Source organism: Haliotis rubra, unplaced genomic scaffold, assembly GCF_003918875.1.
Source record: "Haliotis rubra isolate DU_JTF1 unplaced genomic scaffold, ASM391887v1 Scf1281, whole genome shotgun sequence".
Classification (NCBI taxonomy): domain Eukaryota; kingdom Metazoa; phylum Mollusca; class Gastropoda; order Lepetellida; family Haliotidae; genus Haliotis; species Haliotis rubra.
Genome location: NW_025765205.1, coordinates 204,785 through 229,774, shown reverse-complemented (window position 1 = coordinate 229,774; position 24,990 = coordinate 204,785). Strand labels below are relative to the sequence as shown.

Below are 24,990 nucleotides of genomic sequence, written 5' to 3'. Positions count from 1 at the left end.
TAGAAGTTTCATCTTGAAATTATCATGATTATGACTTAGGGTTCATTAAAGTTCAGCATGTTCAAGCTGATGTAAGAAAGAATTATGATATATTGCGAAAATCATGAATAATATAATCATGTTTATTATCCAGTTAAACAAATAAAACAATTTTTGTTATTAAATGTCTCTGTTTATACAATATTATCAATATATAAAATCCTTATTGCCTTGTTTACAAACAGCCTTCTAAATTTGTTGGCTCTGTAAATGTCTCACTCCAAACTTGCTCACCTGGTCTGCTGAACAGACTTCTTGGTTTCTTTGCAGGAGCTGTAATTAACAGGATGTTCACCTGTACTATACATATTACATGTGGTTTACTATCAAACAAACACCAGCTTAGCCTAAGGAAGTATTAAGAAATTATCGGTCTCAAAGATCAAAGGGAATTGATTCTGTTCTTTACTACCAAGGGAGATATTGAATTATTCAGGAAATAACGACTGCTGGTGGCCTCTTTACAAACAACAACAAGAACAACCTATACAACCAAAGAGGTATATATCACTGTATCAAGCATTAACTTTATTTTAATTACATATTGTGTCCTCCTATAGCCTAAGGTTCTGCAATATTAATTGGACATGTATATTCCTTACTTCTTATATTGGTAATAGAATATTTGTATGCCATCGGTATGTTTTACATAAACGCATGAAGCATGCACGCAAGCACATACTTCCGCAACTCTTCCTTCCATATGTGTAATTGCTGAATACTGGTAATAGAATATCTGTTGTGCATATTTTTACATAAACACTGATAAACACCTCATACCTGACTTGTACCGTGGAGGCTTGTTTCTCGATATCTGAAACATACATTATTGAAATTGTCACTACAGATTATCTCCCCTTATAACCTTTGCATATGATAACCAAAGTTAAGAGCCGACATAAAACGGCATTTAACTTAACATTGAAGATTATTTCATTCAAATATCAATGTGAATGAACATGTGTGGCTGAGATATCATGGACTAAGAACCATTCCCTTAATATCGAGTGTAAAGCAGGGTAACAAGTGACATCTGTTAACATATTCTGGTACATCACATTCAAGGCAACAAGTCAATGACATTCTGCTTTCCAGACAGAAACTCTATCCATTAGACCACTGAGAATTCAGTTAATAACCTTGGAATAACAAGTATCCTTTTCAAATTTCCATGTTCTATGTAAACATATGTGCATAATTCCCATGCCATATCATTCATAAACAAGATACATACCAGCGTTTCTGTGTCCTCAACTTCATCAAATTCAAAGTCATCATCATAACGGTTCTGAAATAATTATTGTACATTTAACAAAAAGTCATTCATTCATCTGCAAAAAGTTCCATTGCACAACTTTCACCATCTTAGTCATGCAATTATAGTCAATGCATTGATACATGTGAAGATCGGGGTTAGAATTGGTCTTCAGCAACCAATGCTTATTGTAAGAGGTCACTAAAAGGCATCAGGGTGGTCAGGCTTTCGCTGACTTGGTTGACAATTGTTATTGTATCTCAATTCGTGAGAATGATGCTCATGTTGTTGATCACTGGGTTGTCTGGTCTAGACTGAATTATTTACAGACCGTCGCCATATAGCTGGAATATTGCTGAGTGTGACTCCACTAAACACACACACACACACACACACACACACACACGCACACGCACACGCACACGCACACGCACACACACACACACACACACACACACACACTGTAATAATTAGTCTCACTCTCAGCATGGTGGTACAAACAGTACTTATTATCAATGGCTATGTTTATTTGTTTGGTCTCAAATCGCCTGTTGTTGAAAAAAACATACCATTCAGGGCCTAACTGTAGCGTCAGTAACAACATGGATAATGACTATGGTGAACTGCCCAAACATTTCAATGTTCCCAGAATTGTTACACGACACTAACAACAAGTAGGTAGCAGAATCAATTTGAGAATTAGTTTGACTATCCAGACGACTAACTGTAAGCATTTACATGAATACTAAAATGAACAAAAGTAACAAACTTTCACAGATGTAGAAGCTTGACAACAATATCTATCATTCTTAGATGAGTTGATTACAATGACAAGATGTATCACATTCACACTAGCTAACCACGCTAATACACAAAAAGCTTTGAGCATGATGAGGTGAGGTGAAATGAAGGCTATAAATGTTGTGCGACCTAAGTCATGTGGTTGCTTGTACTAGTGTCTGCTTATGTCTGTTGTATCGTGCTAGTCAACTGAAATACCATGCTGCAGCATAACACTGATACAGCAAGACACTCTGAGCCAACCACATCCTCAAAAATCTCCAGGCTCCACTAGGAACCTAGATGCATCTACAGCTCTGCCCAATAATGTTATTACCCCTCTTTGCTGGCTTTTTATCCAATCAGGTCTACGCTGGGAAGTTGGGCGTACCAATCACAAGGTTTCTATCATAACTCACTTTTGCTTCTTTCATCTAACAAATTAAAACTGGCAATACAATTGTTACTCTGGTAGTCTGAAAGAGGTAGAAGGAGTTCTAGCATATAATTTTTTAAGGTTTCAGACCTGTCAACTTGTCTGTATGATTTTTTTCCCTAAATCTGAATCACACCTTTGCAGCTGTGGCCATTATCTTTGTTGCCACTGGCAAGCTTGAACAGCTTATCTGATTGGCTACTGTGAGAAGGCTGGATCCAGCAAAGGGAATTATTAAAATTATCATAGATACCGTAGATGCACCGAGGTACTAGTGGAGATTTATCAGAACTTATAAACCTCCAGTGACATCACTCCATTGTCTCACCAGGTTCTCCTTTTACCGGAGTAAACCTCTACAGGCAGTTTCAAGGGCATTCTCCATGAATCCTGTGGATTTTCTACAGAATTGCCAGCATCTTGGGGATTTTCTGAGGAATAGCCCAACTTTGAATTATTATTACTTGTTTTGAAGATTGACATAACTTTGTCTTGCTATCACTGAATACAATCGTAAAATTTCACATTATTGAAAACTTCCAATATAAAGTGCCGATACCTGGTTTCGAACCTGCAACCTTTCGTTTACTAGCTTGGCGGCTTTATCCACTAGGCTACTAAGGATCGCTGTGAAGAATGAGACTGTTTGTAAGTATGAACCATGTGTTCCTCACAAGACAGAAGTAGTCGCGGGCAGCGCACGCATGCAGGACACCCCAATTGGCGAGTGCAGAGCATGTGTATTGCGTGTGCAAGGCAAGGTTTTGGCTGCCAGTCTCATCCCAGTTGATTTCAACAGTAAATGCCAAATATTAAAATTATATCTAAAGTATATCTATGGTCGGTTCATAAGTTGGATCAAAACCGACTCCGAGGGTTTTGTTTGAAAAAAGTAAACCCTTGGCCTCGGAAACCGGCCCTCCCCAAATTCCCTCTGCCGCGGGCTTACTTTTTCAAACAAAACCTTGGAGTCAGTTTTGATCCTTTATGCATACCCTGGAGATTATGGAGGATGAGCCAAACAGTATCTCTTGTCCCTACATGCCAATCACCAGACATGGTAACAACAAGTAGCCACTTAACACGCTTAACAATGAAGACAATCACAAAAAGTTTTGGATTCCTTGAGACACTTGTTAAATTCTCTGTTCTGTCGTACATACCAAAATATGAGCACTGAATTTCAGTACTACAAAGCTGGGACATCATGTCTATCGTGCCAAACACCTACTCAGGTCAAACTTTCCTGCTAGTGCCCTGTGGTTTAAAACTATAGAGTATTGATAACATTTAGTATAGAGCATTGATAACATTTAGTTACTTCCTTTTTGACAGACTGATCAATACAATAACGTCTGTAAAATATTCCAAATAACATACCACTAACAACTGGCAGAGTTTGACCTTTCAAGAAACACCTTTTAGAATGATATTTGAGAAAAATTGACACAAAATACAAAAGGTCTGACATCACATGCTATCAAGGTGAAAGATCTTATGAAAATTAGATAATGTTGTATTTGCATTTATTAAATACACCTACCAACAGGTGGATATTGATAACAGAAAATCACTTTTCCGCATAAACATGATGAATTTTTAACTGATGGTATTCATGAGGATCATAATCAAGATAATTGCATAAATTTCTTTCACAGTATGAACATACTTAACACATGATTAACAGTTAACACATAGAAAACATCCAAATTCCCAAATATTACCGTTGTCATTGAAATAACATGTGTTTGGAATGTTAGTTAGAAAGTAAAATAGTGCATATAAGTGTAGATATTAATGAGGACAACATCATGTGGTACTTGTAGTGCTATGAATGATGTCATGCACCAAGTTTACAATGCATTGAACACTATGTCAACCTGTACCAAACAGTGTTTCCGTTTACCGGCATATGCCTGTATTTTACCGGTAAAAGGATTGGTATATTTATGGCAAACAAGTAGTGGGGACTGGCAATAAATTCACCTAGTTAAATTATTTCCTCCAAATAGGCAATAAAAGTTACCAGCAACTGTTAAGATTTAAGGAAATTGCCTTGTAAATTTGATCTGCACAATATGCTCTATGTGTATGGAATTTTTTTTTTAGTAACAACCCCTAGTGATTATTGTCATTGGCTGGACGCCTCGACCCAGATGAGAGGCATTTTGGCATGAGGCTATAACGTATCAGATAGCAATACTCTATCGGGGCCAGTAGTAAAACAACTTAACAATAGGTAATGGATAATTAAGGGATTGTTAATAATTTATGGCTAGGGGTGTGATGATGACTTAAATTAGGGGAGGGGAAGATTTTGTACTGGGGAGGTAGGTAGCTCAACAACTCTGTACACATATACAGCGGGGGCAGGGACAGACATTTCATACATAAAAAAATAAAGAATTAAAGATCACATATACTCTATGGGGGTACAAATACATAAATCACTAATTGGCATTGTTATAAATGAAACCCTGTCATTAAAACTAGTCATTTCGATCTTTAATTAACTTAAATCGACCTTTTTGGCAACACTGCACAATTCTCACCCGCGAACGAAATTTCAACCGTCTCTGTGACGTCATATGAGGAATAGATATAAGGGCCGATGCAGAATTCATGTACATTTCAGGGGGTAAATTATCTTGTTTACAGGTTTGTATAAACCTGAAATCGTGACAACTGTTGTGAAAAATGAAAACTATATGTTCTCACAATCTACTGTCATTTAATTTGTCTCCTGCTTTGCCTAAGCTCGAAAGTTACAACCTGTTTTCATAGACGATTCTGTCAAAATCGCTTGGTGTCGCTAGGCCTTATTTGTTCGAGCCAGACGCTAGTGATAGTGAAAACGATGATCAGCCTCGCTCATCACGGTTACGGTTAATTTCTTTAACCTAAAAAGTGCAATATTAAGAAGGGTCGATGCCCATCAGATGCAGTTATTTGAAAATATCCCTGGTAGTTCTTGTCTGATTGTAATAAAGTATCAAAGCAGTGTGGGCTTTTTCAGGTTTTCTAGATGTCTGGATGGTATAATGACTGATCCAAATTAATCCCATTTCTGTGTTTTTTATCTCGATATGTAATCATGTCATGTAAAAATATGACGTCTATTACGTATGATATTAAAAATTGACATTTGAATTATTTGAATCCGTAAACTAAACACCCCTACTTTGCCATTGCTAGAAGAATCTGAAAATTTATTTAGGTAAATAGGTACATACAGTTTTAGCACACAGCAAATGTTTATATGTATTTCTTATGCAACAATGAAGTTCTGTTTGTATTCTCAAAACAGTGTCGGCCCATAAGTTTTCACATGCAATTAAAATTGCATGCAGTACAGCAATTAACACCCCCTTGTTGTAACCCGTGTTAGGTGGTAAAACCTTCACGTTATTTGTCATCATTCACTTGATGGTCAGTTAATGAATTTATAACAGGTATAATTAGTGGTAACACCACTTAGATTACCCGACAAAGGTTCCCATTTGGCATTTCTTGTGTCTGAAGTAAATACTCAAAATTATAAACATCGAACATCGGATTCGCCGATAACATTAATTAATTAATTGATTAATTACTTCTATCTTACACAGCGGATTTGTCAAAAGGTAGAGTTTATGTATGTAGATTTACTAATCTATACTGAATACACTCTGTCGTGTCTGTGGCTGCAAAAAAACGTCTTTCAAAGGATTAGCCGACAATACATTGATTGATTGCTCATTATTGGCTAACTAAATTACTGTTTTGTAGAGAAAGTCGGACATTATGCAATTAGTTGCCAGGTGAGCTAACTTGGGTGACCAATGAGACTATACACCAATGTAAAATACCTGAAACAATATGTCACTTTTTCGTATATTAGACTGTTAAAAGAAACATCAATTGGAACAGCTGCCGATGAATGGCATATCACTCGTTTTTGTGGATATTGATGGATACATTCCTCGAACAAGGTAATGGCCTGACATTGTTCCTATAACTTTAATATGTTTTAAATTTAATATTTGCATTTTGTTTTTATTCATTTGTCATATCATTCAACAGAATCATTGTTTTCGCCGTGAAGTGTAATGAGACAGACAACATACACTAGGGCTTGTGTGCGAATTATTAATCACATTGGCAAAGTATAAAATGTCTAGATATTACAGTCCTGTCACTTCGACCCCCACCTCGCTTCCGTGGAAGAAATCGTTATGTTATAAGTTGTGTCATGCAAAATCCTTTTGGTCATGATTCAAATACATATTTAACTGCGAGTAGAAAGTAGTTTTGATTTTCTAACTTGATGAAAACAAACCATAATCTCATTAATTCCAACAGACTTTTGCCCGTGACTTTACGATTTTCACAAATGGCGGCGCCCTGTCGTGAACTTCAGCCAGTCTGAGGATAAATGCATTTTGGTTTGTTTTCACCCACTTACAAAATCACAACTAATTTCTACTGGTAGTAAAATATGTATTTGATTGATGGCCAATAGGATTTTGCATGACAAAGCTTATAACATAACAATTTCTCTAGTGGAAGCGAGGTGGGTGTCAATATAATACTACTTACAGTATTATTGTTACTTCGACCACAACCTCGCTTCCGAGGAAGAAATCGTTATGTTACAAGTTGTGTCATGGAAGATCTTTATGGTCTGTGATCGGTCGAGACAACAATGACGTCACGAAGCCATATATTGACCGTGATCGTTCGATTTGTGATTTCCAGCCATTCAAACGTGTCAATTCTGGCATTGGAAGTGGCAATTTTGACATGACTTGCAAAGTTCTGATAACTGAATATGCTGACATCTTCCCAGACTTCAGTACTCTCGCTGAAATTGCACTCACAATACTGGTGAGCTGAGAGGGGATTTGGAAATAGAAATCCACACTGCAAGCAGAAACCATCTTGCACAGCATTGTATGATAATCTCATGATTCTCATCATGCAGCATGATCGTTCAACTTCACCAGAGCAGCAGAACTATTTTGTAAAACTAAAATAAGAAAAGTGTAATTAACAGTTGATAACTCATTAACTGTACAAGTACTGCAAAACAAACTGTTGTGGTTTAGGTTTGGTAACATGACGTCATTTCACAGTTCATGTTCGATTGCAATTTGATAGGTTTATCCTGAATAAAAATGAAACACAAACACAAACATAATCATGCTGTTATCATTATTAACATGGAAAAGAAGTGGACTGGTAAAAATAATAAGGGGCTGGTTTATTTGAGGCTTACCAGTCCCATGGACTGGTAAATTTGAAAATCACCGGAAACACTGACCAAAACCTTTTGAGTAAACTAGCCAAACCTGTCATTTGATATTACTGTTAGTGAATGGACATTTATTTGCCTAGCTTACTATCCCAAAAGAGAGTGTTGTAGACAAGTTGACTAGTAGCTAAACATGGCTACAGTCACCTACTGCTATGCCTCATCTGCATGTTTGCACAATGTGTATTGTTTGCAACTCTGGAGAACTACTGACAATTGCTAGTCTGATACTGCCTGGCTGCACATCACTATCATGACTTATTCTAGAAATATTAAAAGTTGCATTTTATTACAAAAAGCATATTTTACAAAAGAGACTGGTTGTTTGAGTTCCAACTGTCAATCGTCTTTTCAACTATTCACAACCTTTTAGTTATATAATGAAAGTGTATCATATATTTCAGCAAAGGGATTCTAAACAATCTTAAAAACTTTAATATAAACATCATGATATATAGTGCAATTGAGAGGATGTCATATTTTTATGATAAGAACACTTATTACTTTATGTTGGCCAATTATTTAACTAGAAACCCAAATCATGCTTATCATTTTTCTGATGTCAATTTCATGTTTCTCTAATTTTGGTTAACAATTTACTCTGAAATGATCCTATTTTGTGAAATATCTGTACGAGTATTGCAAAATGGGATTTTAGAAACTATTTATATAGAAACTTGCCATCCTCATTTTTCATAATTCAAACAGCTGAGTCTTTTAAGTGACTGTTTCATGATCTACTGTTTATTCCCCTTTTTAATACTATTTCAGGTTGGGTAATCTCTGGCTAGCCTTGAAATTGCCAGTGTATACATTTCAACCAACATGACAATGTATTTGTAATTATGTACATGGTGTGAAATAGTCTCCTGTATATTCATCAGGCTGCAACTGTCTGGGCCAAATCCACAAATAAGCAATTAGCAAAAACTAATTACCTTTACAAATCAAGAGTACCAGTATTGTCCTTTCAAAGGGAATGCTCCAATGCCAAATAAGCCAGCCCACCAAATCTGATCTGATCCAACCCCTAATCATTTGCTTGCAGTCATAATAAAATGAGATGGTTGGATGGTTTCCTGTTTAACTCCGCACTCAGTAATATTCCAGTTATATGGTGGGCCAGACAATCCCGTGATCAAAAGCATGATCATCAATCTACACAACTGGGATACGATGACAGGTGTCAACACCTCAGCAAGCCTGACCACACGATCCCATTAGTCGTCTCTTAAGACAAGCAAGGGTTGCTGAAGACTAATGCTTACCCAGATCTTCATGGGTAATAAGCATGAGAAAGGGCATAAGGAGTATTTTAGTTGTCAAGTCTTTCATAGCAGTAAGTGTGACTTACAACAGCAACGCAATGATCAGTTTTCCAAACAAGGGCCTGGGTTAGCAAATTCCTAATCAACAAATCATGGGAGTCCTTTCACTTCCATGATATACAGTTTCCCAGCAGTAATCTTTCAAAGCAGGGTTTCGGGCCATAAACAGTTTTTCTTTTAATGCTATTTGTCCTCACCAGCTCTATTCAATAACTAAGTCCATTTTGTTTGTTGTTTAACGCCACATATTCCAGCTCTATAACGGTGGTCTGTAAATACTCACGTCTGGACCAGACAATCCTGTGATCAACATCATTGTTGTCTGATCCAGACTTACATCACTCTACGCAGTTGATAGTTTGTAACGAAGGGACATGGTTGATCATGAATGGTAGAATCACAATCTCACATTCAACTGAAAGAACTATAAGTTGGTGGCTCATTAATTCAATAATTCCCATTCCTTTTATTAATACAAGTAACAGAGATTCCTTGAAACAACATACATTTAGGTCTGCAAGTTGAAGAAACCCTTGTTAGTATAGCAGATAGAGTACTGGCTGCCGAACAGTAATCGCCGTGTAACAACAGTTATCGCCAATACATCTGTATCATGCATGCGCAGTTGCGGTCAATTACACTTTCCGTATTTTTTCACACAGTATTTGACAACGATAAAGGACAGAAAAGCAAATTCTTCACACTCACAGTAAGTAACATAAGAGAAAAATTAAAGATAAAGTTATGAACGGTATAACATTTTTTAACCTAGTCGAGGGGATGTCACATGATCTATTTAATGGCAAGTTTAATTTCATTAATTTCATTAATTGTTTTATTCACACAATCAATTATTAGAGTTTTTTTATGATATAAATATATATTATTTCACAAATGACATGAGGAATTCTGAAAAGGCGATAACTGTTGCAGTTAATTGTGAGGAAACATCTATTTGTCCTGTCATGATTCCCTTCCGCCGCATTATATAAAAACATGATGGGTGGCACCGAACAGGCTGGACACATCGGTCAATAGCTAATTAAGTGTCATGATTAATTTTGTTTCCTTAATTTAACGAACAGCGGAGTAATTTTGTAAATACCACTAAAATATGGCAATAACGGTTGAGCAGCCTGTATAATGCTGAAATATATCAAGGTTGTACTTATTAGACCTGTACAAGCGAGTCCGGTAATTTTGCGCATCCGGTAATTCTGCGCACCTGCAATAGTGTACTTCCGTGTCGAGGTAAACATCGTCTGCTACCACATTTACGCATGATATTGGGTCATTTCTACAGGGGACTGGCTTTTAATCACTAAAGGTAAGTAAATAACAGTAATTGACACATAAATTGACAGTTTTATGAAAATTTCGTTTTCTTCAGACTTTGAAACCTTTTTCTTCATTATTCATAATTGGATTTAATATGAAACACTCTTCCTTACATTGATGAAGTGATTTTTGAAAATGATCTGGCCCTAATACGCTTCCATACTTCGGATCTCCAACTGGATGTTATGCGCATCAATTGCTGCGCAGAATTACCGGACAGCAAGCGATGTCGTCAGAACGCCGGTTAGGTCAACCGCATGGCATAATGCAACGTTAGAATCTTATAGTCGTCAATAAAACTTATATTTCTAGGTAAATATGATGCATACCAGCATGTTTAATCACGTAAACCACGAAAAATAAGAGACGTTACATGCCGTGTTGCGATCGATGTGCTAAGGTGCGCGGAGTTACCGGACGGCATTGTATTATGATGGTACATGCAATTAGGTCAAGTAATGTAATCTGAGCTTATCTCCAACTAACAAACTGTTGGCTGACAGCATGATAGACACTGTGCATGCATCAGGGTATGTGATTGTGATTGACATATCAGAAATGTCTTAAGATGTTTATCATGGGTTTACTCCAATTCGTTGGTTTCACATTAATTTTCGACTCGCTGTGCGCATGCGTAGAGCATGTAAAAATATCCACTGGTCAACTTCCGGTTTGGTCGTATTAGCGATATTGTAAACACACTCTAAATAAATGCTGTATGAATATTATTTCACGATGACAACTGTTCATAGTTACTTACATACATCCATTTGCCTAGAATAATTGATGTCCTATTTTGGATGTGCATCAGAGATGTGTTTTGTTACTTGTGAAGGGATGCAAGAAGGGCCGGTGGGCCGGGTGGTGAGATGTGTTCATACAAGAGCTTGTTAACAAATGTTAAGCTATTTATTTAACTAATTCCGGTCCCTTCCATTCATAAATGAATTGAGATCAGTTAAATTCGACATAAAACCATATATTTGTTTTGATTTTTGCTTTCTTTAGAGTGTGTTTACACTATCGGTAAAGCATGCGCTCAGCGAGTCGAAAATTAATGTGAAACTAAAGAATATAGTGTATGACAATGGCGTATACTTCAGTTTTCAGTGCTATTCTGTCGAAATAATCTGAACCATGGTAAATGTGACTGGAAGCTGAACATGCCAAAAAGGACACTTCACTTATAGTCAAAATAAAATGTGCTTAAGTTCTACTAATAACACAAAGAGCAGACAGGGCTCTTTAAGTCACTGTCATACCAATTTTTGATTATGCCTGCCAGTAAATTATGCTTGAACAGCAACACATATGCCCAAATGTTTTGCAACATAATGCGAATACTGAAAGACAGGTATTCATAAAATGTTCAGCGCATATAAGAGAATGTCAGAGAAATGCTCACCTGTGTTTTGCGAGACATATTGTTTTTGCCGGTGATTTCCACGCTTACATCCTCGTGTCTGGACTGGTTTCTAAGACTAGACTTCGCTTGATCTCAGAAACCGGCAGGTGCCCGTTTCGCCAACAACATGTAAGTCGACTGTCTTTTATCAGACCAATTTTTTTAACGATGTTCGTTATGATAACCAAAACAGCTTAACGTGACCGCGTTAACAATGATGCACCCGACATGTCAACTGTTCGATAATTTCATTCAATGTTACTTGGATATAAACATAACAACCATGAAAATAACCTCTAACCTCGTACCAAAGTGATTTGCTTGGCATTGACATATTAGTATAAAATATGTTTGCTACATTTGTTACCATTTCATGCAGGTCATTGAAACTCTGATTGTTAGGACCTTCGATTTATACATATTAGGGAATGTTTTTAAATTAATAAGCATAGTTTGAGGCTATAATCTACTGATCACATGACCCATTCAAGATGTCGGCCGACCTTGTATCTGGTAAGCGGGAGGCGTGTTGCAACAGCCACACCTGATGCGCTTATCGGCTGTCAGGATTTTCAGCTGTGTGAATTACACACTGTGTTAGTGAAATCACCCATTGTAATGTTGTCTTTATTTTCAGGGTCGGTCCCTCCTCTATATCGCGAGGTTTATGAGATCGTCTGTCCAAATCAAGAACATGTCGACCGCGAACTATTCGTGCAAATGATGGTGAAATCCAGTTTGCCCAAGCAAACAATTATGCAGGTGTGTACTTTTTGTGTGCAATTGGTGCATAGTTATATGACGAAACATATGTCGATTGCGTTATTGCATTATTCATCTCTCAACGCTATGACCGCCTGTCAAGTAGGTTGTCAATTTCCAGATCTCCCTTGCGCTTCAAAGTGGGCGTTTCCAAAGAGAAGTTTTGTCTTGTGTCAAGATGTATATGACAGTTTTCTTGTCATTGATTTTGATGCATAGAAATAAAAGTGTAACATCGTTTCACGATATTGTCAAACTATACAAATAAATATGTGCTTTATGTACACGTTTGTTTCTGGTAAAAGATGTTATGAAAACGGTTATTTTGACTTTTGGTCAAACAGTTTTAGGCAACATATAGCATAATGCATAAAGCAAAAACTGATGCCTTGATAAACATGTGACATGATTAATATGCTGAAATTATGTCTGGACAGTATACAGCTTCAACCATGAATACTACTTAATAAACATTGCTTATTTACACTTTGCTGTGCACTAATATTATGCAAACTAAACTGATACAGTAAATATATACCCCTTCTATGCTACTGAATTGACATACAAATAACATGTATATAAATGTTGATATAATTACCAAAATATCTACATTTCATTAAAGATTTGAGGTGAACGATTGACTGAATATGATATGCTGAAATGCCACTATTTTGTAAAGGAAGTTTGAGGTGATAGGTGAGAGTAATTTACTAATTTGTCATGCATTTTGCCAAGGAATATTCTGAAACAATAGATCCATATTTAATATCATTTTCAGTGAAATTGTTTTGAAATTGCTTTTAGTTTTCCATATATCTTTACATGTCCAATTATATTTTGGTCTTTCTATAAATGATAATTTCAAAGCTATGAACGAATTGTATTGAAGGAATGACATTGTCACTCATTTGCTTTGATATGTGTATGAGTTAAAAAATTGCAGATGTATTGAGAGTAATGTATTTAGTCCATAAAATGTGTTTGGCAGATTAATTTCCATCTTTGACAGTTGACAGTAACAAATATTTTTAAGTAAAATGTACCTTTATTTCACCACAAGTAAAATTTGTTTTTGTAAAATATTGATGGCTTATAGCTAATTGTTGTTGTGTACTTGTCCGTAGACCCTTCGATCCTGAACTACTCAGCGATAACAAGAGACAAGATCAGTTGACATCGTTTACTGGTCGCCATCTCACAACAGACAAAAACGCACCACTTCCGCTCTCCTACTTCCGTGATTAACATCCGGACAGTACTAACTTAACAGCCGGGAACAACCATTACAGACCAATATCCTACAATTGTTGATAATTATTCCCTTTGAAAATAATTGAAATGGATAATTGTATTAGAAGCCCACAGCCCAGAAATAGACATAACTAAACTGATTAGATTGGGTTTTTATTGTAAATATGTGTATCTGTTGTACTGTAGTTCACAATATGTTTGTAAATAAATTTATTGTTGTTTTAAACATACTTCTGTTGATCAATAGGGGCGGTGGGGTAGCCTAATGGTTAAAGCGTTGGCTCGTCACGCCGAAGACCCGGGTTCGAATCCCCACATGGGTACAATATGTGAAGCCCATTTCTGGTGTCCCCCCGCCGTGATGTTGCTGGAATATTGCTAAAAGCGGCGTAAAACCAAAATTAGTCAGTCAGTCTGTTGATCAATATTAGTTATTATGATAAAAAATTATCAATGTAAGTGTTAACCTTGTGAAATCCAAAACCTAAACCATTGTTGGGTAGGTTGCGTAACTGTTATATACATTTCCCGGCTAAAGTCCCAAAGCATACTTCTTAAGGTTAAGGTTTGTAATGATAACTGAGAGAATCATGTAAAGCAGTTCCAATGATACATGGTTGAACAGAGATGTCCTTTTTAATCTATTTTTTGTAAGCAGAGATAGGCACTGAGTGTTGGGTATTTCTGTTCACCTGCTGACTCTCTCAAGTGACCTTGTAGCTGTTGCATTTTTGCTGTGGACTGATCATAAATCAAGACCTGATTCATTACAAGTACTTATCGCTTGTTCCAACCCTATAGTCTGTGTGCAGTGAAAACGTACAGATGCATTTCACTTTAAACAAAAAATTAACTCGAATAAAGTGAAAATAAGACTGAATTCTCATAATTTTACCTTGCCAATTGAACATTTAAATCTCAGAATTTTATTCAACCTAGGATAAAAGGTGTTTAACAAACGATCATAGTCTCAATACACTATTATTGGTTTGTATTACAAAGGGGTATGCACATTAAATTAAACACCGAGAACAAGTAGGGTTGGTCTAAGTTTATGTTCATCTTGTACCGCACATGCATTTGTTTCACTGTTCCAACTACTGCGCTTACCCCCTTGTAATACAAAACCATAATAGTGATTTGAATCTATGATCGTTTGTTAAACAACTTTTTCCTAAGTTGAATAAAATTCTGAGTTTTAAATGTGCATTTGGCAAGGTAAAATTATGAGGATTCGCAATCTTCATTTCACTTTATTTTATTTACTTCTTTTTTTAAAGTGAAATTCATCGGTACGTTTTCACTGCAACAGACTAAGAGTCACTCTCTAACATCAGTTATAGAAAATGAATCAAAAGACATCTTTTTGACATTAGTTGTAAATGATAGAAATTTATCCAAGATCAGTTACAGAAAATGACTCAAAAAGATATCCTTCAGTGTCTTGGCAAGATATTGTCAGTTGTGAATGGTAGCATTTTATCCAAGATCATTTTACAGGGTAACATCCACTCAGGAGTATTGTCTCAGGCCTATTTAGACACAATACAGGACACTGTAACCATGGTAATGTAACTATGAAATCGCATATTTTATGAAACCTTTCATTCTCACATTCAGGTTTTCACTCCTGTGTTTGTGTTCTATACCAGATATGGGATGCTGTAGACTGCAACCAGGGTTCACTCACTCGGAATGGCTTGTACAAGGCTCTGGCACTCACAGCTCTGGCACAACAGGGAAAGGCAATTAATGAGAAGTTTCTTGACACCTTCTCGGGGCAAGGTATAAGATTTTCTTGTTCTGTGATGTCAGGAGCACAAATCCCAATCAGATTCAGTTCATTCCATATCCTTTTGAAGGGACGGTGGGGTAGCCTAGTGGTTAAAGTGTTCGCTTGCCACGTCGAAGACCCTGGTTTGATTCCCCACATGGGTAGAATGTGTGAACCCCATTTCTGGTGTCCCCTACCATGATATTGCTGAAATATTGCCAAAATCGGCATAAAACTAAACTCACTTACTCACTCATATCCTTTTGTTCCTTTCCACTTTCATACTTTACTTACACCTTCATATCAAACATCATTTACCTATATCTTTTTATGTTGCATTGATATGAAAGTCAGATTGAAACATTGACATGTGATAAAAGAAATTGTCTAGATGTCTTCTGTCACAGGTTATCTAACCAACTGTGTGACGTAAAATATATGTTTACACAAAGAAACACAAAAAAATATAGAGATCCAATGTCCTAGCTGAGCATACTAGACCAAATAAATTGATATTACTGTTGGTTCAGACTGGTGGCTCAAGCTGCAAGTTTGCATTGTACACATGCTGAACAGCTAAATGCTTGTATTTTAACATTTTTCAGAACATGTTCACTGTCAATTTCCTTCCTCATACACTCGGTTATACGGCAATAAGGCATTTAGGAAAACAGATTATTGCTCCTGCACACAGTTTTAAGAAATGCAGATTCAATAGTATTTCACTTGGTCTTGAAAACTTGAAGTAGTTACTTGGAAAGATTTACTGCAAGATATTTCATGTACATGATATCTGATATGTGTCTATCTAGCAATTCACTAATCATGCTAATATGTACATAACTGATTTTTTGCTTTAGATGACTTACAAAATTTTGCTATTTATATGAATTTCTAAAATTATGTGGGGCGGTAGGGTAGTCTAGTGATTAAGGCGTTCGTTCGTCACTCTGAAAACCTGGGTTCGATTCCCCTCATGGGCACATTTCATGAAGTGCTGGAATATTGCTAAAAGCAGTGTAAAACCCAACTCAATCACTCTATTTTATGTTGTTGTCGTGGGCATGTTCACTAGCAAGAGAATGTAACAAGGAAATGTGATTTAATATACTTTTGTCCTTTCTTTGTTCCGAATTGTATTATGATTATTGTTTCAAGATAGTGATCATGAAATGATATTTTCATGCGTGTGATTACTTCAGGGTATCATCCTTTGTTACAATATCATGTTATTTGTGCCTGTAGAATTACCTAAGCCGACCCTTGGTGACCTGTCTGACCTGAAAGCTTTGAGTGTGAAGATGCGAAGAGAAAGGAATCCAAATGTGCTTGGCTTCAACTACAATGAATTGTGTAACCTTGACATTGTGAAGGTGGAGCTAGTTCCTGAGAAGAAAGGCCTCATCCTCAAGCATGTAGAGTATGAGGTCACAAGTCAGGTGAGCGCTGTTCATTACATATTCATTACACCGTCTAGGACCTGGTATGTGTCATCAGCTATGCAGATTTGTGCCCTTAGTTGTTCTTGGATCTGCTGATCATGGGTTCAAATCCAAACTTTGCCTTACTTCTCCCATATGGTTGCCCTTTTAGTATCACAAAAGTATGTCCAAAGGCATGAAGTGTGTGACCCTGTATAGGTTACTTACTCGTCATAAAAACCCGTGAAGGTCCGGGTTAGAATGAACCTTCAGTAACCCATGCTTGTCGTAAGAGGCGACTAACGAGATCGGGTGGTCAGGCTTGCTTGGTTGACACATGTCATCGGTTACCAATTGCGCAGGTCGATGCTCATGCTGTTGATCACTGGATTGTCTGGTCCAGACTCAATTATTTACAGACTGCCGCCATATAGCTGGAATATTTCTGAGTGCGACGTAAAACTAAACACTCATTCACTTGTCATAAAATGTGACTTGATGTTCAGGTTCAGTTCCTCCACTGATTGTGTGTCATTATGGGACATTGCTTACAGTCATGATATCTCTCAGGTTTGTTTGGTCCTGACGGGATTAGCTAAGCTAATAAAGCTGGAACAGTACCGACTGTGTAAAGAAACAAGTGAATCTTCCTGACACATTAGCTTATGTGTGGTGATATGATGACTGAAATACTTTTTAAGCCTTGTTAAACCAGCATGTCTCACTAGGTCATTCACTCACTAGACTGACGTTGTCCTTGACTTTCCTGCCACAGTTGTGGTGCTAGTATTTGTTGCATCAATATAAGGCAAAGAAAGGATAAGAAAGAGGTATAATAAGAGACCATACAAATGTAGAATCATCAAGAGATGATGCTCTTCACCACAGCAATATGAAGTTTTGCAGCTCATGTGACTATCAACTTATAACCAGTGATAATTTTAATTGACGAATGATGCCATGTGCAGCGTCGGTATATCTTCAAGTAATCTGAAGATGCATTTTATGTGTTGTCTTGTTGACAGCCACCAACACTATCAGATTACAATCGATTGCACTGTTACACACTTCCATTGTACACAGCTTTATTTTCAGCTATAGAAGGTATGTGGAAAATGCCTTTCAGGAGTAGCCAGTGCATGTTTTTAAAAGTAACTGATATGTGTTGTCCCAACCAAATTTCAATGTAATTGTAAAATTGAGTTTTTAGGAAAAATTGCTCATACTAAATATGTATTTTAATGTTCTTGAAGTTAAATGGCATATTCACATACAAGTTCAATTGTATAATGACATGCAATAAGTAAAGAAATCAATGTTTAAGTCTGTGTACCTATCTTTTAGTACTGAACTAATAGGCCAAATTTTAAAAAATGTTGTGGTTCCGAATACACCTCTTTAAAATTTAGGTGAGGTTGGTAGGATTTGTTTTGATTTTTTACATTTTTAACTAACTGAATAACACATTTATCAATGTGTAATTGTTTATTCAATCAAGCTTGCGACCATCATGTCGACTTTCTCTATCAGGATGACCGATGTCCGTCGGGGCAGGGATAAAACAATGGTATTTATTCATACTGCTTAAATAAAATAGGGTAGGTTGGGTAATCGGAACCACAACATTTTTTTAAGACACCTACATTCACTTTAACAGGGGAAAAATGTCATATGTCAGAGTGATCAATATAGACATGAGAAGAGGAGAGAATGATATTACATTGTAGCCTATTAATGACTGTTCCACTTTACTAGATGTCCTATTGTACCTAAACCACATTAAGGTTAGAGTATCAGGTAATTACAGATGTATAGTGAGTAGGACCATACATCATGTTCTGTGATGTGCAGATGTCAGTGAACATGAACACACAGAATATGATGTAGTCCCATGAGCTAAATCTCTTAAGTCAACAAAGTACCTTTGTTTATTCAGGAAATCTTCCCTGGATTTGTAGTGACCATGTGTAACCCTGCTAGTTCGGTCATGTTTGTCCGACATATTCAAGGGTAGACGCATCCAATTTGTCCACAACTCTATTTAGATTAGTGGATTATGTATGCTACTCATATATGGATAAGGAAATAGCCATTCTTCATATTACCATGATAACTATTGTCAACCATGAACCTTTAGCCTGCAGAATATATTTCAACATTAGGTGCTAAAGAGAGGGTGGGTGATTTCAAACAGTAGGCGTGTCATTAAATACATAACAATTGAACAAATATTTTACACATTAATACTAGAAAGAAAAATTATCCTGATTTTTTTCAAACAGGTTAAGGCCAAAGCCAACATAAATAATGTCAATTTTCTTGAATTTACCTCAATTACTTGATTGACAGTGGAATGCGTTTCATATTATGAACCTGTATATATTGCTAGATTTGTTCTAAATGATTTCAATAGTCATATCTCTGATGTCTAATATTTATCTGAGCTTAAATTAGTGTATTTTTATCAGTAACCATTGTATGTTCTTTGTCATCACATGCTTTGTTCAGATCACATCATTAGGTTTATTCCGATGTGTCATGTCATGAAAATTGCAGAATACAGTAAATGATTTATGAATATTCACAAGGTCCTAATTTCAAGTGTTATGCAGAGGCCCAGATAAGCTGCATATCTGGGTAAAATACGCATAGAAAATTTCCAATTACGCATTGAAAAATAATTGTTGCATACCAATTACGCATTAAAAGTGTTAGATACGCAAAGAGTTTAAAACAAATGCGTACGGAATATACTTATAAAAATCGCTTGCGTAATGAAAAAGACATCGATTGCTATCAAGTTGTACTGTTAGTATAGGACAAGTGTTGTATTGTCAGTATAGGATGACTGATTTTTTATGAAATCATTTCCCTTATATTTAACAGTGTTTAAGTTGGTTTTGATTAGGTATGACATAAGGCAGAACATACCTGCTTAGTAAACTTACTCAATGACACAATACTTTGGTGTGTAAAATGACTGAAATACGCACATATTTGAAAGCAGTGGGTAACGGAAAATGAAATACCCACTCAACATTCATAATACCCACTCCAAAAAAATACAGTGGGTACAGTACCCACATTAGCTAAATCTTATCTGGAGCTCTGTGTTATGTTTCATTATGTTAGACACTGAACCACACAAATCCCGTGTTGTATTCCATTACATGTATGAAAAACAAACATTACACACTTTGCCCAACGTCTGCATAAATATTGCTATTTTAAAATCAGCAAAGTTTACCAACCTTTCACTCAAGTGTTTCATGTATCATTATTTTTCCTTATCCTGACTCATGCTTATTGCTTGTCATCTTCTTCTTGCGAACATAGTGGAACACGTGTATCTCCCAATTGAAGTTCCCTTCAATTAAAAAATCACTAATTAGTACTCACCACGAGTTACCTCCCTTCCACAAGCGCGGGAGCGAGGGCGCCACCTGAACCCATGTGCCTCACTCTCTCCTTCTTCGCCCAGTGAGCTGGACGTGAGAGTGCCTGTGTCTCCCAACACACTATATCCTTTATATTTTTCCTTATCCTGACTCATGCTCTTTTGCTTGTCTTCTTCTTCTTGCGAACATAGTGGAACACTTGTATCTCCTTATTTGAAGCTCCCTTCAAAATAAAATCACTACTTGGTACTCACCACGAGTTGCTCCCCTTTGTTTCCCCTGGCGGGAAAGGTGTCGCCACCCTCTGGCCATGTGCTTCACTCTCTCCTTCTTCGCCCAGTGAGCAGGATGTGAGAGCGCCTCGTGTCTCCTTACACACCATATCCTTTGATAATCTCTTAGTTTTACCTCTCATAGGTTACTATAGAGGTATAGCTAGTATCCTTTACTATTTGTATTGATTAATTATCGATTTCTACTGTTTATTCACGTGTATTCGTGATTGTTCAGCTAGCTTTACGTTGATGAAAATCTGTACGATTTGTAGATTACGCTTTTTCTCTGCCTCCGATCCACATGTAATATGCCCTAGTTGTTCTACGCGGTGTCGCGTTTAATTCACGCTGCAGTTACTGCATTAATTTATCTCATTCTGCATTTAATAAATATCATCTTTATGTCTTAAGACGTGCTGCAGATAGATCACGCAAACAAGGGCAAACATGGCAGAGAGTCCAGATATTCCATCCAGTCAGCTGCTAGCGATCGAATCTCTCCGCCGGGTGTTCTGCTAGAGACCCTTCGGTAGAGGAACGTGGACGCAGTCCGTTACCTCGAGAAACGACCGGCCTCCCCAGACATCCCGTCATTGCAGACCAAGTCTAAGAGGGCTCTCATCGCCGCCTCAACGCCAGATTGAGGACACCCAGGGCAGCGCAGACTTCCAAAGGAAATCTCACGAAGACAGCAAGAACTTTCAGCCGAGATCGCTCCAGCAGCAGAATTGGGCCTCTACGATGATCAGCCGATAATCATCCCCGACTTACGGCAGAAGAAGCGACCGGTGTCAGCGACTGTGACTTCTGCAGAGATCACCATGCAGCCTGATGCCTCTACACCGACGCCAGACATCATTGATGTGAACCCCATCGCAGAGAAGACGCCGACGACTTCGGGCTCACAGATCATCCCAGAAGACATGATGCGGCAGATTATGAACATCATGGAGGACCACTACAACCTGCGCAAGCAGGGTCCGAGTTTTCTCGCTAAGGCTCCAACGTACAGCACCCCAGAGGCACCCCCATCACGTAGCAGCCAAGACGATGTCACCTTCGCGAAGGAAGTCCCGCACCACCTTGACGAAGAACCTAGATGTACAGCCTTCGCTGGCCTTCGCTAAGGCGGGAGAGATCATCACCATCTTCGATTTCATCTCTAGATATGGACTCAGACCATCAGACATCACGGGGGCCTTCAAGGTCATATCATCGATCCCCGGACCGGACGCCAAATGAAGCTTCGGCGAAGGCATTCGCGAAGGACATATGATTCCAGATCCTCATCATCTAGAAGAACATCGAGGGACTACCGAAGAGCTTCGAAGCTATCAACATTCACCTCACAAGTCTCCGAGAAGATCATCCCATAGACGATCTCCACTTCGCTTCATCACCAGGTCGATCACCCGTCAGATCTCCACATAGAGCGCGCACAAGTCAACTAGATCGCCACAAACCTCATCAGATATACAGACAGCTACACGCAGTCCCGAAGAGCATCTACAATTTGTTAATGATGATGGTTTTGAGGATGATGGAGGAATCATATTTTCTGATGCAGAGATACGGTATTGATGGTCAATAACCTAGATCTCACATCACCATCTAAAAGTGGCAATACAGCGCAGACGATTTGATGAAGGAAGATGATCCAGATGCAATCACTCTACCCCGATCGACCCGATTAAGTGCAGTGCCACAGAATCTAGATGCAGCTTTCCAGAAAGCTACACAAAGTTCAGACACCACATCTGCCCAACTTTCAAGCCAAGAAGTTCTCCACGCATAACATGGACTCCTTCTACAAGGCCCAGGACATCGATGAGAACTATAAGATCATCAGCGATGTAAAGAATAAGATTTACAAGATGGATGATCGCAAGTTGGCTCATATAGAAACCATGACGAGACGTATGTTCTTTGGGTTAAATAGATCTAGGACGATCAATGAGACTCTTATTACTAGATTCGAATTCCAATGACGGAAGATGATAGAATGATTTATTCTGCCTTACTTATGCAAAAGAAAGATCAGCAGTTTTTAACGGATCATCTTACATCTGTTTCAGCAGCACTGACCTTAGCTCGTCGTCAAGGCCTCCTCGCCTCCTGTAATTGGGGGGAGAACTTTACAGCCCCACTTTATACAGCCCCGTGGTCGACAACATCCATCTTTGACGGAGAAATCGACAAAGTCGCCAAGGAAGTCTCTAAGGATTCCAGGGAAGTCCTTATGATTAGATCGATGGACACACTAGCCAGCGTCATTCGTCAGACTTCACAAAGATACTCAGGCAGATCTAAGTTCACGGGCCTACAAAGAGCAAGAGACAGGAAGATAGCCAGCTCTAGAGGTAAAGATTCTTTTCACGCCCATATGGCAACTATAGAGGAGGATCAGGAAGAGGCAGGACACCCAGAGGTTCCCGCAATTATAGACGCTGAAACACAGGTTCGAACGACTGGAGTCTTCCACCCCAGCCGTTCCAGTACAGCCAGCTCAAGTGGGTGGACGCCTCCAACTACACTGGGAAAACTGGGAATATTGCAAGACCCTTACGTCTCCAACATTCTTCAACACGGATTCGTGATCCCTCTACAGGCCAAGCCTCCGCTGACAATCAAACCCCCAAGTTCGATTTACAAGCTAACAACTACCAAAGATAAGAGAGGCTGTTTCATCACTCCTATCCAAACAGGCCATAGAAGTAATAGCTCAAGCAAACGTCCGAACCAGGTTTCTACTCCCCAGTTTTCCTAGTTCCCAAGAAAAACTCCACGGAGAAATACAGACTCATCTACAACATGAGCTTTTTCAACAAGAACTATCTACACGAAACCACCTGAAGTTTCAAGCATGATACATTTACCTCAGTTACGCCAGATGATTCGTCCTATGGACTACATGGGCAGCATAGATCTACAGGATGCCTACCTGCACATCCCCATTCATCCCGATTCCAGGAAATACCTACGATTTACTCTAGAAGGGCTACATTACCAGTGGAAAGTACTCCCATTCGAATATCATCAGCCCCTGGCTATTCACGAGGATAACGAAACCGATTATCAAATTTCTACATCGTCAAGGGCTACGCAGTCGCTTTTACCTCGACGACGGGATACAAGTAGATCAAGATCCACTGCGTCTCAAACTACAGTTAAATTACATCATAAAGCTACTAACACAACTAGGTTGGTTAGTAAACTTCACGCAAGTCGGACCTAGTACCATCGCAAGACCTGCAGTTCCTAGGTATTCGATTCATCACAAATCGCGAACCGTGTTATGGTACCAGAAGACCGTTGGCTCAAGATACAGCAGACCATTCCACCAGCTCTACTCTCTCGCTACCACTCATGCGACAATGGCAGAGCCTACTAGGTCTTCTCACATCAGCCCAAGACATGACTGTCACAGGCAGATTACAGTTACGCCCCCTACAGGTCTCATCAACGCATCTCAACGATGTACAACCATTCAGTCTACCAAACATCTCAGACCGCATCTACTATGGTGGACCAAGAAATCGAATGTCTGCGAAGGATTTGTTTAGCAGAGCAGGAATACAAAACCCATCTGTATGTAGACGCTGTTACTCCAAGGTTGGGGAGCTCATCTCACCAACCACACGATATCAGGATTATGGAATCAGCAAGAATGCAAACTCCATATAAACAGTCTAGAAATGAAAGCTGTAATCAACGCCATTCTACATTGGAGCACATTTCTACAAAATGCGGCCTAATGATCCATACAGACAATTCGACAGTGGCGTTCTACATAAACAAGCAAGGCTCAACGAGATCGATGAACCTTTTGAACCTAAGCTTTCAACTGTTCGATTTAATACAAGATTTAAATCTACATGTCAGAGCAGTGCACATTCCCCGAGCCAGAAATATACTAGCAGACGCCTTCTCTCGGCCTCATCTACCATCACCGACAGAGTGGATGATCAACAGGGAAATTTTTGCACAGATAATCAAGCAATTAGGAGCCGCTAATAGACCTATTCGCCACGCCGATTCAACAATCAGCTACCGACATTAGATTGTCACCAGTCCCAGCCCCCAAGCTTGGGCAACGGACGTTAAGTCTATCATGGGAAGGCCTCAATGCGTCGCGCTGTTTCACCGCCAGCAATAATACCTCAAGTATTACAGAAAATCAGACAAACACAGAGCCTACAACTCACTTTGGTCGCTACCCTACTGGTCGGCCAGAA

The 24,990-nt window shown here is 38.3% G+C and overlaps 1 protein-coding gene and 1 long non-coding RNA gene across 2 annotated transcripts in view; one reads left to right on the top strand and one right to left on the bottom strand.

Annotated features, from left to right (window-relative positions):
• Window positions 1–298: 298 nt before the first annotated feature.
• Window positions 299–12,163, bottom strand: LOC124266847. The gene is made up of 4 exons (XR_006895872.1): window positions 11,875–12,163; window positions 1,274–1,327; window positions 820–853; window positions 299–312 (listed from the first exon to the last, which is right to left on the bottom strand). It is a non-coding gene; the product is annotated as an uncharacterized LOC124266847 (long non-coding RNA).
• Window positions 12,164–12,363: 200 nt separating this feature from the next.
• Window positions 12,364–24,990, top strand: part of LOC124266843 (sorting nexin-8-like) — a 50,177-nt gene continuing 37,550 nt past the window's right edge. Inside the window, exons 1-4 of the mRNA XM_046701652.1 lie at window positions 12,364–12,387; window positions 12,512–12,636; window positions 15,540–15,672; window positions 16,907–17,100. Of these exons, the coding sequence (XP_046557608.1) occupies window positions 12,366–12,387; window positions 12,512–12,636; window positions 15,540–15,672; window positions 16,907–17,100 (474 nt within the window). The 5' untranslated portion in view covers window positions 12,364–12,365. The remainder of the gene's footprint in view (window positions 12,388–12,511; window positions 12,637–15,539; window positions 15,673–16,906; window positions 17,101–24,990) is intronic.